The 14915-nt window shown below is 42.9% G+C and overlaps 1 protein-coding gene across 1 annotated transcript in view; it reads right to left on the reverse strand.

Moving 5' to 3' along the window:
* Positions 1-14327, reverse strand: part of LRP6 (LDL receptor related protein 6) — a 72780-nt gene extending 58453 nt beyond the window's left edge. Inside the window, exons 1-3 of the mRNA XM_026702188.2 lie at positions 13814-14327; positions 4842-5235; positions 470-667 (exon numbers count right to left, since the gene is read on the reverse strand). Of these exons, the coding sequence (XP_026557973.1) occupies positions 470-667; positions 4842-5235; positions 13814-13868 (647 nt within the window). The 5' untranslated portion in view covers positions 13869-14327. The remainder of the gene's footprint in view (positions 1-469; positions 668-4841; positions 5236-13813) is intronic.
* Between the last annotated feature and the right edge of the window lie 588 nt (positions 14328-14915).

Consider the following 14915-nt stretch of genomic DNA (forward strand, 5'->3'; position numbering starts at 1 on the left):
CCTGATGCTGGAGTTCCAACGACCACAACCTAAGACCACATTTTGCACAACCAGCTTGCATTTATAGTCTTTTGCAGTGTCCTGTAGCCAGGTGAACATGATTTTTGGTGATTTTTCACCAGTTTAGACTTCAGGGGTCTGGCAAAAAAAAAATGTCCATTGGGTATAACGGATTCATTTAATAACCACTGCAAAAAAATTAGTCACAGACACATGGCGACCTGTTTAATGACAACCATGACTTAGGACCAGGAGTGGGCCACTGCGGCCTCTTTACTACCTGTGGACTTCAACTCCCAGAATTCTGGGGATTGAGGTCCATAGGCAATAAAGAAGTTATAGTTGTCCATCCTGGCTTAAGATTGTAATTCACGGCTCAATTACAATATTGTAAGACGAGGGCTTCCTTTTCCATTTGTCTAGGATTAAAAACGCAGGTTTCCTATAAAATCACCATCTTAATTCCTACCTATGTGTCCCATCCAGGTTTGATCTGTGAATGAAGTTCAGTTTGGCATCTGCCCAGTACAGCTTCTGTTCTTCATAATCCAAGGTTAATCCGTTTGGCCAATAAATATCTGCATTGATGATAACTGAACGGCTTGAACCATCCATCCCAGCCCGTTCTATCTTTGGCATTTCTCCCCAGTCCGTCCAGTACATGAACCTGAGATTTAAAAAAAAATAAAAAAATAAGTCCATTTCTCCCCCCCGCCATACACTGTAAGCATCTTCCAAACAGAAGCAAAATATCAATTAAGTACGTTGCTTGTTACCTCTGTTCTTGATCTGAGTTGGATAATGGGGTTAGTCTGTGAAGTAGGCATATCCTGGTTCAGGCAGTCCTGTACTTACAATCATTCCTTTACAACAGCACTGGAAAAAGTGATTTATGACCCGTCTTCACAGTGATGACCATTGCAGCATCTCCATGATTGGATGATCAAAATTTGGGGACTTGGCAAATGGCGTGCTATTTATGACAGTTGCAGCAACCCAGGTCCTGTAATCGCCATTTGCAAACCTTCCCAACTGGCTCCCAACAAACAAATCAACAGAAGCCAGATACGCTTAACGATGGCATGATTTGCTTAAAAACAGCAGTCATTTTCTTAACAACCATGACAAAAAGGTCATAAAATTGAGTGTAGCTCACTTAGCAATCAACTTGCTTGGCAATGCAAATTCTGTCCATAAATTGAGGGTTCCCTGTAAATTTCTGGCATCATTTTGGATTGCATCTCTCTTGGGTAGGGCTGGCTTGTTTGTTTGTTTTAATTATTTCTGATATATTTAGAAAAATAGGGATGGGGGAAGTTCCTCTTCCATTTCTGAAAAGAAAAAAAAACAAAACTCCACACCCAGGAAGCCCAAATGGACCACAACGTTCAATCATGGTCAAAAGAAGCAAAAAGGACCTCTAAAGACCAATTCCCTTGTGCTGATGGCACCATTTACAGAAGCTGCTAAATCCAGCACTAATTCTGAACCTGGTTCTTTCTACCAAAGACTGGAATCATCTTCATGTAAAAAAGCACCTTGCAAACATTATGACCAAAGCTCTCTCCCAGAGGGACCGTGCCAACATCGTGCCTCCCTGATTATGAATCCTTCAGACTGCATTTCAACATGCAAAACTTATCTCGGTTCTATTTCTTGGCTGATGTTGGGATGCAGCCTGCAGAGAAACACATGCCAAAATCTGTTGCCTGAATTTACCAAGCAGGTTATATGTAATCCTTACAGGCAGTCCTCCATTTATGACTATCATATTTCCCCGAAAATAAGACCTTGTCTTATTTATTTTTTCTGCCACAAAAGGCACCAGGTCTTATTTTGGGGGGAAGTCATCCACTGACTAACCTCACATGCGCACATCACCCCGGCCTCCTTTTCGCTGTCAGAGGCCTTCAAGAACTTCTTCTTCTGCGGCTGGCAAGGCTTTCCTGAAGGCCTCTGCAGCCAATAACTGAGCTCTGGATCAATCCAAAGGCAAGTAGTAGGGCAACTTCACTCCCTCATCCCCACCCTAGCTTAATTTTTACCCATCCATTCTGGAGTGGGTGGGATCTTAATTAGGGCTTCTTTGGAGGGTAGGGCTTATATTGGGCGCACGGGTAAAAATCAACCTAGGACTTACTTTCAGGGTAGGTCATATTTTCGGGGAAACAGGTTACAATTGGACCCACAATTTCTACTGCCAAGCGAGACATCTGTTAAGTGAATTTTGCCCCATTTTAAGACCTTCCTTGCCACAGTTGTTAGGTGAATCACTGCAGCTGTTAAGTTAGGAACACAGTTGTTACATGAATCTGGCTTCCCCACTGACTTTGCTTGTCAGAAAGTGGCAAAATGTAATCCGTATGACCCTGGGACACTGCAACCATCATAAATACGAGTTAGTTGCCAAGTGTATGAATTTTGATCACATGATGATGGGGATGTTGCAACAGTCATTAAGGTGAAAAATGGTCAAGTCACCTTTTTATGCCACAGTAACTCTGAATGGTCAATAAATAGATAGTAGTTACGTCGGGGATGACCTGTAATATATAATACTGCAAAGTTTTTAGGATGTTTTCCATCACGTCTCCTCTTTCCTCCAAACTAAAAGCCTCAAGTATAGCAGGCCTTCTTAATCATGGGAGGAACTGTGAATTGGTGCTAAGAGTGAGAATGAACAAACTGAGATGGTTGCTGCTAACTTGGCTGCTAACTCTAATTAGTAAAGAGTTTACAGGATTATGCTTCTATAGCTGCAAAGAGTTATTTTTACTGCCTCTGTAAATATATCTGAGGTAAATTTATTTCAACATTTTTGTGTAATTTTAACCTTTACTCAATTTTTATTTGTTCATTTTGATCATGCATTTATAAAAACACACTTTTTGTTTTCTTTCTTTGTGACATGCTTTTCAAGCTAGGCAAACAGAATTCTATTTAATATGCCTTTTTTCCATGAGCTATCACTTAAAAATCAGCTCTCATTTTATGCACAATTGGAATGGAGAGCAGATACTGTTAACAATTTCCTGTCAATGAATATCCAGTGAGGTGGCAATTTAGTGTGCCAGTTAGGCATTTCTTCAGGAAATAATTGAGCTTTCACGTATTGTTAAATTTCTGAGAATGATCATTTGGATTCTAATTCAGATGCACTGCCTGCAACAACTCCTGCAAAACTGAAATGAAATTCAGTGAGAGAACTTCTCATTGTTCTTTGTGTTTACTCTCTGAGTAACATATACCTAAGGAATCTGCTCTCAAAGCAAGAGATTTAGGTAATAATTCTGACATATAGAGTTAGCAGATTATATTATCATGATTCAACATTGAAACTCACAATTTATTTTTTTAAAAATCCACAAAATACATTTGAATTTAATTAGCTTGACATTTCACCTTCAGTGTCAAAGTGAGGACAAGGTGAAGATGTAGGAAGAAGAAATTAGGGAAAGCTGAGAATCTTGTTACTAATGAGCTGTTGGCAATACTTAAATGACCATTTTCAAGGAAGACTTTAAATCCTATAGCTCACACTAGGTTTTATGATTAAAACCAAGAGGAGAACAGCCAACCTTGACGTGAAGCAAAACAATGTATTTGCAATGAAAAATGTTCATCTGTCTCTCTCTCTCAAAAAAGGAGGCACCTCTTCACAGAGTACATAGTATACCTGGTATGTCTTTTAAAAAAATGAAGAGGACACCAACCACCACTGTACAGAACACTTACGTTTTGATCATTCTGGCAAAGAAATCCACATTCTGCAAGCACAAGGACATTTGACATCCGGGATAAAGAGAACAGGTAGTTGACATACATTGGTTGACTTTCAAGGTCATTCCACATACAAGGATAAACAAAAACTTACAACATACCTGTGGACCACTTCATAGCCATTTAAAGAGCTCTCCCCCCCCCCCGCACCCCAAGTGGGAGAAGCCCCAAAATGCTACCTGTTTTAGAGGGGCTAGCATTGGTGTATTAAGCCTTCCAAAGGCCGATTTCCCCCGTACCAAAGGTTTTAAGGAGCATTATAGATGCCTTACTTCTTTGAAACGCTTAAGGTAGCACCTTGTCCATGGATAACAAGACATGGCCACTGCCGTTGGTGGCCAAAACAAGACTTGTGAAAACGTGAGTATTTACTATAGTTATTCTTACTTAGCATCCCTAAAAGACAGGGATAGGTACAGTCTGCAACAAAGATGGAATTTCCAGAATTGCTCAAAACATTCCATCCTCCCCCAAACAAGAGGGTTTTGCACACCCTACTCCTGTTATTTTTCCTACTGTTAATATTTATAGTGATTTGGATCCTTCCAGGACTGTCAACAGAGCACAGTCCGAAAGCCAAGATGGCAATTGCGATGGAAGCTCTGCCTATTCATCTGCATGGTCTCCTCACCCTTTAGTTTGTCTAATTTTTGCTTCTCATGCTGCAGGTATTGTGATTCATGAATCTATGCATAAAAGCGCTAATGCAATTGAGCTTGAATCATTTAACTTCTTATTCTTGGATGCTGGAAAATTAAGAACTTTTTTTAAAGCATACTTCACAAAAATAAAGTCCCTCCCTCATGTTAGGCTTGTCTGGGGCCCAGATGAAAAAGGATTGCCACCATCTCCTTTCAGTACGTTCCTTCAACTTCCCAGCCTAGCCTACAACCCTCATGGTATACAAGCAGGGTTTCCTGGGAAGACAGCCTATATTATGGCTTAATTAAAGTTTTGAAACAATGACACAGCAGAGCATCAGTTTGGACATGTCCTCTTTGCTCAGAGGCCTCTACTGAGCTGGCAAAAATTGCTCTGACCCCATAAAGAAATGGACCTACCCTCTTGCAGGATCTAATGCAATCGCTCTGGGTTGATCCAGCTCTTGCCAGAATAAAACCTTTCGCAAAGATCCATCCAAATTGGAAACTTCGATCCGGTTTGTTTCAGAATCTGTCCAGTACAGTTTTTCACCCAGCCAATCACAAGCTAGCCCATCAGGTGACAAGAGCCCAGAAATGACAATGTTTTGCACATTTCCGGATTGGTTGAATTCTGTACGTTTAATGGCTTCTTCGCTGACGTCGCTCCAGTATATCAAGCCGTGGATGAAGACAAAGTCCAGCGCAGCAGCATCTTCCAAGCCACCCACCACAATCGTAGCATTCTCGGTCACGTCCGCAGCATCCACCAGCTGAAGATCACGCCGATTTGCATAAAGCAACAGTGGAGATGCTTTGGAGAAAGAGAAACACATTATATAAGTCACGCATGATGCAAAGCTTCCAACCATTTAAAATACCTCTATCAGTAAGTTTAACTTCTAATATTAATCTTTCCTGGTGAATATTTATCTAAAAACACTGTAACTTAAATGTTTCACTCTTGCACTTCAAAAAGTCTGAAAATAACCCCCTGAATATGATTTAGTTGACTTGACACCAAGGACAACCAAAGTGTAAAGTTGTAATTCATTTAACAGTGTACCAGCACCAGTTGTAACACAGAATGTCTCACTCAAGAAGTACTCAGAGTTTTCTGGTAGAATATATAACCATCTTTAAAAAAGGTCTTAAAACAGGATGAGACAAATGTAGAAGAAAGCGTTTCTAAAAAATAAAAAAAAAGTAATTCCCTGGAGACTGAATGTGTGTGGACTTTCTGCTCGTTATTATTCAGGTGAAAAAACTTCAGAATAGTTAAATCTGCATTTGCACAACAAGTAGAGATATGGGCTATTCTCAGCAAGTGGTTTATTTACTTATGGCCTAGAGTAGTATGTAAGTCCAGAAATTTTAGAGTACAAACCTTCATGAATGCCATAATGTCATGTGTGAACCAGGACTTGTTCAAAATTCCATGGATAAAAGAAAAACGTAATGTGTGAATCCAATTTTAACCATCAGCCAATTATGGTTTTACACTTTGGTTCGTTCAGTGATTCCTTCTGCGCATCACACTAGGCCAAACGCAACCAGATTCTGTTGTGGGTTAGCATACAATAATGTGAACACCATATCAATTCTCCTCAGCATGTCAACTCTTCTTTAATTATAGTCAACAATAGGTAGTTCCTTAAATACATCATCCACGACTCTATCTCACATACGCTTCCTATATCTCTTACCTGTGGCCCAAATGACAATTTTTTTTGCATGGCTTTTGCATTATTTAATCACCTGGATATGAGTCACCTGGATATGAGTTTCCTTGAGCCACTGGGAATAACAATCATAGAATATTAAGCTTACATGCCATTCAAATAATCACCTCCAATCAATTTACCACCATGCAAAAAGAAGATTAAAATAATCAACAATAAACTATTCCTATGCCAAGGAATCATAACCTCATATACACATACATTCTTACACAAAAGGACTATCTCTAAGATCATCTCCAAGGCCTGTGAAAACAGCTGAGATTGGTGCTTTGGGGAATGCTGCTCCAGCAATCAAGAAAGCCCATCTCCCAGAATCTGGTAAATTATATATATTTTAAGAGAGAGAATCTTGAATAATCTTGCTCTTCCTTAAGTGGGTGGCCAGAGAGCCAATGGGAGCAGGCTGTCTCATAGATATCCAGGTCTACTTATGTAAAATAGAGAAGCAGAGAGGACATCCATGAATACCAACTAGAAGTCAGAAAACCCAAAGAAAACTCCTCAATTTCACAATACACAGTCAGACTCAGCCATTATTTCAAGTGGAAAACTGCCAGCATCCCAGATAAAAGAACAGTTAAGGAATTCCTGGAAGCTCAGCATTCAGGCAAATCAGCCATCAATATAGATAGAGATAAACTATATATACACAACTACAAGTCAAAAGAGTCAATTAAAAAACCTTGGAAGGGAACAAAAAGACTCAAAGCATGCCTTCCAGCTACCAATACTCAGATAAGCAGGGATCAACGCCAAACAATCAGACAGATAATAACTAATCAAGGAAACACCAGGAGATAACTATACCTCCACCAAGGTATGGAAGGACAAATGACTATGGTATATGAAAACAAGCAGCAACCCCCCCCACTCACTCTCAAATGGTGCTGTTACCAAATTGGGTAATGAAACATCTGCAAGTAAACAACCAATCTCAGATACCATCAAGAACTCCATACCTGAAGAACATTTTAGTTTACGCAGCATATGTCAATATACTACTACCAAATACAAACCAAACCAATATGGAAGCAGAACATTTTGGGGAGGTTTTAGAACTTTCCAAAACATTTCAATTCATTTGTTCTACATACAAAACCAACTTATCCGATCTCCCTCACTAATTACTTATTCAGTTAACTCTTTTAGTTTTCTCTGGTAGATTTCTAGGAGACATTTCTTTGTAATTTAAAAAGCCACTGGCAAAATATTCCAAAGAACCACAATTCTTCCCTTTAGCATTCAAGTTATGGACAAGTCAGATTCAATCTCTCTGAGATCTTTACAGCAGCAGATCAATATTGCCAAGGCCAGGTCCTCAATATCAGTCCTTTTTTAAAAAAAAAAATTCAACAATATATATACAGAAGAATAGCTTGAGAGTATCTGCTTACAGCAATTCTACTGAATATAAGCAAGACTACAGCACTGAAAAACTTTAAGTTACACAATTGTTAGCCTAAATTTTCAGCAAAACATCTATAGTTTGCCCTATTTCAATTTCTGTTTATATCGCTCTCCAAAGGAAAACTGGAAAACTAAGATTTATTTATGTATTCTAGCTGCAGGTTGCTCTTATTTTCCCCTTCTGAATGTAATTTATTCAGTCAAGTCTACAAACTGAAGTGTACTCCAAAAGTGATCAAAATTAAAGAGGCTTTTGTCCCAAACGGTTTATATCTAAATTTCTAATATGAAGAAATCAACAAAATGGAAGGCGATACCACCATGAAAATAAGGGATGTCTGAGGAAATTCAATTTTATGCATTAAAAGCACGTACAACCCTTGACTTATGGAAGAGACAGCAGTTGGGGGAATGGAAAAGAAAAGTGTAACTTGTTTTAACAAACACATAAAAAAATTAAGGTTCTGATCATATTAGCTGTGAGCTATTAGGAAGAAATACTTGAGCATCTTAAGTTTATTTTTAAAAAATTCTCCATAAAATGCAGGACAATTACATTAAAACACTGAACCAAACCACGATTTTGTTAGCCATGATTGGATGTACAAGCAAACTTTGCTGGATTTACATACATCACCAAATCATAACTCATTTTTTTAAACAACAATGGCTGGGGAAATTTATGACCACGGCTATGGCCAGTTGCATTGTCCCATAGTCACGTGACTATAATTTGTGATTTTTTTGTTGGTTTATAGTATTTTCTGCCAGTTTCCAGCAAAAAAATATCTATTTGGAAGAATGGGTTCATTTATTAGTTTGCTTAACAACTGCATGATTCATTTAACAACCACCATGAAAAATGCTTGCTGGGAAATTCTTGGAGTTGAAGTCCATACAACTTCAACCAATCAAGGTTGGGCAACATTACTTCATTTATGTATTACCCAGCAAGTAATAATAAAGTTTGCCTGCTCTCATATAAATAACCCCATTAAGTGCTAATATTTATGCAAAGGATAACAAGCAACTTTTCTTGAGAACTCAGAAAGGCTAACAGCATTTTCCCCAAACAAAGCCCATGTCATCAGATGTCTCAACAATAGAATTGTTAGTCTCTCAGCCAACTGTTTTTGCTACCACACCCAAACAAATTAAGTCTTCCAAAATCTACAAGAAATACTAAAGAATGAAGCTTTGAGTAAGACACACTGAAATTTGATGCACTTACTTTCAAGTAAGTGCATCAGATTTACTTTTGCTGGAACTGGGTCTGTCTAGTTTAATGAAAAGAAGGATTAGGGGTGGCATGATAACAGTGTTCCAATATCTCAGGGGCTGCCACAAAGAAGAGAGAGTCAAGCTATTCTCCAAAGCACCTGAGGGCAGGACAAGAAGCAATGGGTGGAAACTAATCAAGGAGAGAAGCAACCTAGAACCAAGGAGAAATTTCCTGAGAGTGAGGACAATTAATCTGTGGAACAATTTGACTCAAGAAGTTGTGGATGCTCCAACACTGGAAATTTTTAAGAAGAGATTGCTCAACCATTTGTCTGAAAGGGTACACTTGAGCTGGGAGTTGGACTAGAAGACCTCCAAGGACCCTTCCAACTGTTATTCTGTTAAGTAAATCCCTCCAGATATGGAACTGAATCATTGAATCAGGAATCCTTTCCTAGCTAGACTGAACATACTCCATACAGATGGAACACTAATAGCTGGTTTGTATTTATCTAGTGAAAAATTGAAACCAGGTCTCTCCACTCTAACAAAAATATAGTACTGTAGCCCCTCTGCTATACTATTGTGAATTAATACACCAACTACCAACCAGGCAATAAAAATAACTCCTGTGCAGCATTTTGGACTGAAAGGGGAAAGGTGCTTCAGAGCATGTATGAATGCATGCAGAGCACTCAACCTTTTCCCTTGCTGCTTCAAGGAGCATCACAGCAATCTTTTCCCTTTAACTCCAGACCAATGAAGAAGCCAAATATCTGTGCAGCTTCTCTCTCTCTCTCTCACACACACACACACACACACACACACACAAACAGAGAGAGAGAGCTGGCAAAAAAATTGCTCAGAGAAGGAAGACACTTCATGTGTATCCTATTGGGGGGAGGGGTAATGGCTCCCCATCCTTGGGAACCAAATATATATAGTATTTATTTGACTTCTATGCTCTAAACCACATCAGAGGAGCTGCCTGTTAGAAAACATTTTCATTGATCTACAGGGCCAAGCTTTGTCATTATTCTTTCAAAGGCATACAAAATGGAACATTTCACAATCCAACTTCTCTTCTTCATTAGCCCACAGCCAGTTCCAACCAAAGAGGACAAAACACAACTCTGCAGGCACAAAGCCAAACAGCAAACACATCACCCCTTTTTTTCCAGATTTGATATCCTCATGACCTTATCTTCATCTCAACTCTGACCAACAGCTGAGGCAACTTAAAGTCATAATTAGGTGTCCCAGACAATGTTTTCTCTGTGAACAAAGTTGTTTTTATTTTGCTATGGACATGACTTAATGTGCTTCATCAGTGATAACACAGTCAGGGAGGAGGTCTGCCCAGTTTCTCTTGCCCACTTTAAGCTGTGGGCACAGAGCTTAAAGTGGGCATTGTCTGTGTAAAGCCTGACTGATGCTTTCCATGATGCTTATAGACCTCCATGGTTTCCTTGTGAACACAAATTGAACACTCCTTGGAAAGAGGCTAAGCCTATTTGTAAAGAAATGGGTCTTGACAGAGTATTAATTATTTTGTGTTGCACAGAAAGTTGATTTAAACTGTCGAAATTATGGTTCTGCCAGCTGTCCATGGGTGGTCCTGTCATCCTCATACACATACAGGGTTTCCACGCCTTCTGCCAAAAAGAATGCAAGAGACGTTGGGAAAATAACACCAAGAAAGTTAGACTTAATGACAACAAATGGGAGAAGATTTAGCATAGGTTTAACACTCTTTTAGAAAAGCACTAGAGCCCTGCTGAGAAATAGCTTGGCTGCAGGGTCACAGGTACGTAGCAGTTCTGAACCAGGAGTTGCTAGGTGGGATGCTGGATGCGGGAAACATGTAATAAGAGGAAATGCGATGCCCAAGAAAACCATGGGCCATTTTCTTGACCTTTTTCTACATTGAAACAGGAAGGTCAGCACCCTTTTTCATCAGTAAAATATGACAGGATTCGAGCACTTTCCTGCCAGTTCATGGATATTTTAATGTGGCCATTTGGTTGTACCCTAAAATAAGGGGTCCCCAACTGGTCTGTGGAAAAACCTCTCTCCACAGAACCAGTATCCCTGGAGTTCAACAGGTTGGGGGCCATTGCCCTAAACGATCTCTGAAGAAATACTGACATTAATTCCTTCTGCATCTCAAACCAATTTCTTCTGTACAACCTTCACTAGCATAATTTTTTGCTGTTTTGGTCCCATTCGTTTTAAGGGGTGGAGTGTTACATCTGAATCCAGCAGAACAGAGGACATAGTTCACATATCTTGGATGTGCTGGCATTTTTTAAAATACAGGCAAGGGGTCAAAACAATGTTACGCTACTACCTGAATTTTTTCATTCCTTCATTTAATAAGTTCTAGGCCTCAATCAATCAATCAATCAGAATAGAGCTGGAACAGCAGTCTTGTAGTCCAACTCACTGCTCAGGCAGGAAACCCTATACCATTTCAGACAAGTGGCTGGCCAGTCTCTTCTTAAAGAGCTCCAGTGATGGAGAAGCCACAACTTCTGAAGGCCAAGCTGTTCCACTGATTAATTGTCCTCACTGTTAGAAAGTTTCTCCTTCATTCCAGGTTGCTTCTCTCCTTGATTAATTTCCATCCATTGTTTCTTGTCTTGCCTTCTGGTGCTTTGGAGACTAAATTGACCGCCACTCTTCTTTGTGGCAGCCCCTCAAATACTTGATTACTGCTATCATGTCACCTTTAGTCCTTTTCACTAGACTAGCCAAACCCAATTCCTGCAACCGTTCTTCGTATGTTTTAGTCTCCAGACCCTTAATCATCTTAGTTGCTCTTCTCTACACTTTTTCCAAAGTCTCAACATCTTTTTTGTAATGTAGTTAACAAAACTGGATGCAGCATTCCAGGTGTGGACTTACTAACGTTTTATAGAGAGGTACTAATACTTCATGTGATTTTGATTGCATGCCTCTGTTTATACAACCAAGGATTGTATTACCTTCTTTTGGCTGCTGCCACACAATGTTAGCTCATATTTAAGTAATCGTCCATAAAGACGATCATCCACTTCTCCCATTTGTTGCCGCGACTTGCTATTAATTTTTAATTGGGTCTACAGACAAGATACCACCTTGCTTTTGGACAGCTGTGTTCTTTGCAATAAGTTCTGAACAAGAACCCAATTCTGTTTCCTTTTCCAAGAAGGAACACCTTCTTTTACGCCATATCCATTAATTCCAATGAAATCTCAAATGTAAAGTTATTGATGATTGTTCCAAATTCTATTTCTGGCATCAAGATAAGGAAAATAAAATGCAGCATGGACTACACACTACCTTTCCCCCCTCATAAATGGCAAAGGTTTACAAAGCTTAACAGAAATATGGAAATACATAGCGGGACTTTCGTTTTTTTAAAAAAAAGAACGTCGCAGTTGAATCTTCCATATCTGCTCTGGGTGCTCCTTAATCTGATTATTTATAGAAAACACAGCACAAGTAGATTTTATGCAGGAAAATGTTCATGCAAACATATTTTCTCTCTCTCTCAGATTAACTCTTCAAGTGGAAAATGTGATACTCCCCCATGAATTTAATCACACACATGATTTCTGTAGGAAAACAGCTTATCTGGCAAATATTCCTGGAATAGGAACATATTTTCCCCATTATTACTGATTTTCTGGGACTCCCTCCAACCTAGTTCAACCTCTGAAAGTTCATCTGAAAAAAAGAGCAGAAAACATCCCTGGAAGGAGAATTTTTCAAGACTGATACAGGTCCTTACAGAAAAAGCAGCTGTGTTATTTTCCTCCCATTATAGCGTAAGGAAGTTAGAACTACTTTACACACCTGATGCTTGCCACTGAGAACTAATGCAAAACACTGGGTGATACTGATAACAGTAATCATTTTATTACATTTTGATCAAGCAACATGCAAACTACTTCGTTAGTTTGGATCAGTGGGGAGAACCAACCAACCAACCAGGCAGGCCCCTAAAAACTAAACATGTTTTTCTCTTGGTGTCACAGGAGCCCCTTTTTTCCCCTTGTCCAAACTCAATGATTTGAAACGTAGAGGTAAGTCCTCGACTTATGGTCACAATCGAGCCCAAAACTTCCACTGCTAAGTGAAACATTTGTTCAGTGAATTTGCAGCGAACCACTGCAGTTGTTAAATCAGTCAAAACCGTGGTTCAGCGAATCCGGCTTCCCCATTGAATTTGCCTGTCAGGAAGGGGACCCGGGGACACCCCATTCCCCGGAAACACCTCAACCGAGAAACACCTCAACCGTCACAAATACGAGTCAGTCGCCAAGTGTCTGGATTTGGATCCAGACACAGCAGTGTTCCCCAAGAGCATGAAAAATGGTTGTTAAAGTCACTTTTCCCGCCCCCTGGACAGGCCTTAACTTTGAAGGGTCACTAAACGAACCGCTGTAAGACGAGGACCACCTGTATGCAAAAAAGATCCCCCACTTCTTGTGCTTGGCAAAAGCAATTAGTGCCCTGTCCATGTTGTTTTCCGGGCTGCCTCGATTTCGAGGCCCTTTTTTGATTAAATCTGGAGAGAGAGAGAGAGAGAGTCGAGAGCAACCCCCCCCCAATTCCACGGAGGAATCCTGCGTGGGGTTGTTTGCTGTTTTTTTCTGCCAGGGATCCAACTCGGCCACGCTCCCTGGTCCCACGCGCGAAGCCGCCCACGGAGAAGCCTCTTCGGCTGCCAGGAACCCCGAGCCTCCCCAAACCCATCATCTTCTGGCTCCGGAGAAACCTGTCCAAGAAGGCGGCCAACTTCGTGAGGTAAAGATAAGGCGGGGAGGGGGACCCCGCGGCGTGGGTCGGTGGGTGGGTGGAAGAAAAAGCCCACGGAAGCGAACCCGACACGCAGGTGTGGGTCGGTGGGTGGGTGGGGGAACCACCGACCCCGGCTCGGCGGCCGCGTCTTTTGTGTCTCCGCTCCGCAGGTCCCACAGCCCGGCTCGGCCGGCCTCGCTCCCTCTTTCTTCCCGCTTTCCCCTCCCGCCTCACCTCTCGCCAGCGCGCACAAGCCGAAGACCAGGAGGCTCCGCACGACGGCGCCCATCTTCCCTCGGCTCGGCCGGCTCTCACCGGCGGCGGCGGCGCGGCAGCGGCGGAGGAGACTCGGGAGCCGGCGGCGGCGGCGGCCGAGGATGGCGGCGGCGGCGGCGGCGGCTCCTCGGCTGCCCGCTCATGCTTCCGAAGGGGGCCGCGGAAGGCGGGCACTGCGCTGCGGGCCAGGCGGCTACTTGGCCGAGGGAGCCCGGCGAGGGCAGGGGACGCGGCCCCGGCCCTCCATCACCTCCTCCTCCTCCTCCTGCAGCCAAGGCGGGGATGAGGGCGGGGGGAGTGAAGGGCTGCCCCGCCGGCTCGCCTCCTGGCTTCCTCCCTTCGGTCCTTCCTCCTCAGGGAGCCGCTCCCCCCTCAGCCGGCTGGGAACCCGGGGCGGCGCAGGGGCGCATTCCGTCTCCGCCCTGGCTCCGCTCCCGGGCTCGCTCAGGCAGGCGCCCTCCTCCTCCTCCTCTTCCTCCTCCTTCCTTCCTTCTGCCGCCGCCTTCTTCCCCTCCTCCTTCTCCTCCTCCTTCCCTCAGCCGCATCCACAGGCGCGCGGAGACGCGTCTCTCCCTCCCTCCTCCCTCCCGGCCAGCCAGCCGAGAGAGGCTCCGACGGCGCGGCAGAACTCGGCCCCTTCACGCCGCCCCTCCCGAGGACGCGCCAGGAGCCGCCCCTGCCGCATTCCGGAGGGACTCCTTTACTCCCCCCTTCCACTTTTACACACAGACACACACACAAACACACGGAAAGCGGGGATGTGGTCTCTTGGACCGGCCTGGTCGGAACTACTTTCGGGCCGAGAGTAGGGCGCGCAGGCACAAAGGCGGCCCTGCTCGCGCCAGGTGAAGCGTCCCTCTCTGAGGGAAAGAAGGAGGGGAAGGTCCGGCCTGGAGGGCGTGGGGGCTGCCGCCGAGGGGAGAGCCCGTGTTTGGCTCTCTTGAGCCGGGGCCGGCGAGGGCTCGGCGAAGGCGGCCGGGCGAAGGAAGGAAAAGCAGGAGAAGCGAGGCGGGATCAGCGGCCGAGGGAAGCTGCCTTGCCCTCCCGCCCGCCAGCCAGC

This window comes from Pseudonaja textilis, chromosome 5 (assembly GCF_049901715.1).
Source record: "Pseudonaja textilis isolate UNSWEBS1 chromosome 5, rPseTex1.2, whole genome shotgun sequence".
Taxonomy (NCBI): domain Eukaryota; kingdom Metazoa; phylum Chordata; class Lepidosauria; order Squamata; family Elapidae; genus Pseudonaja; species Pseudonaja textilis.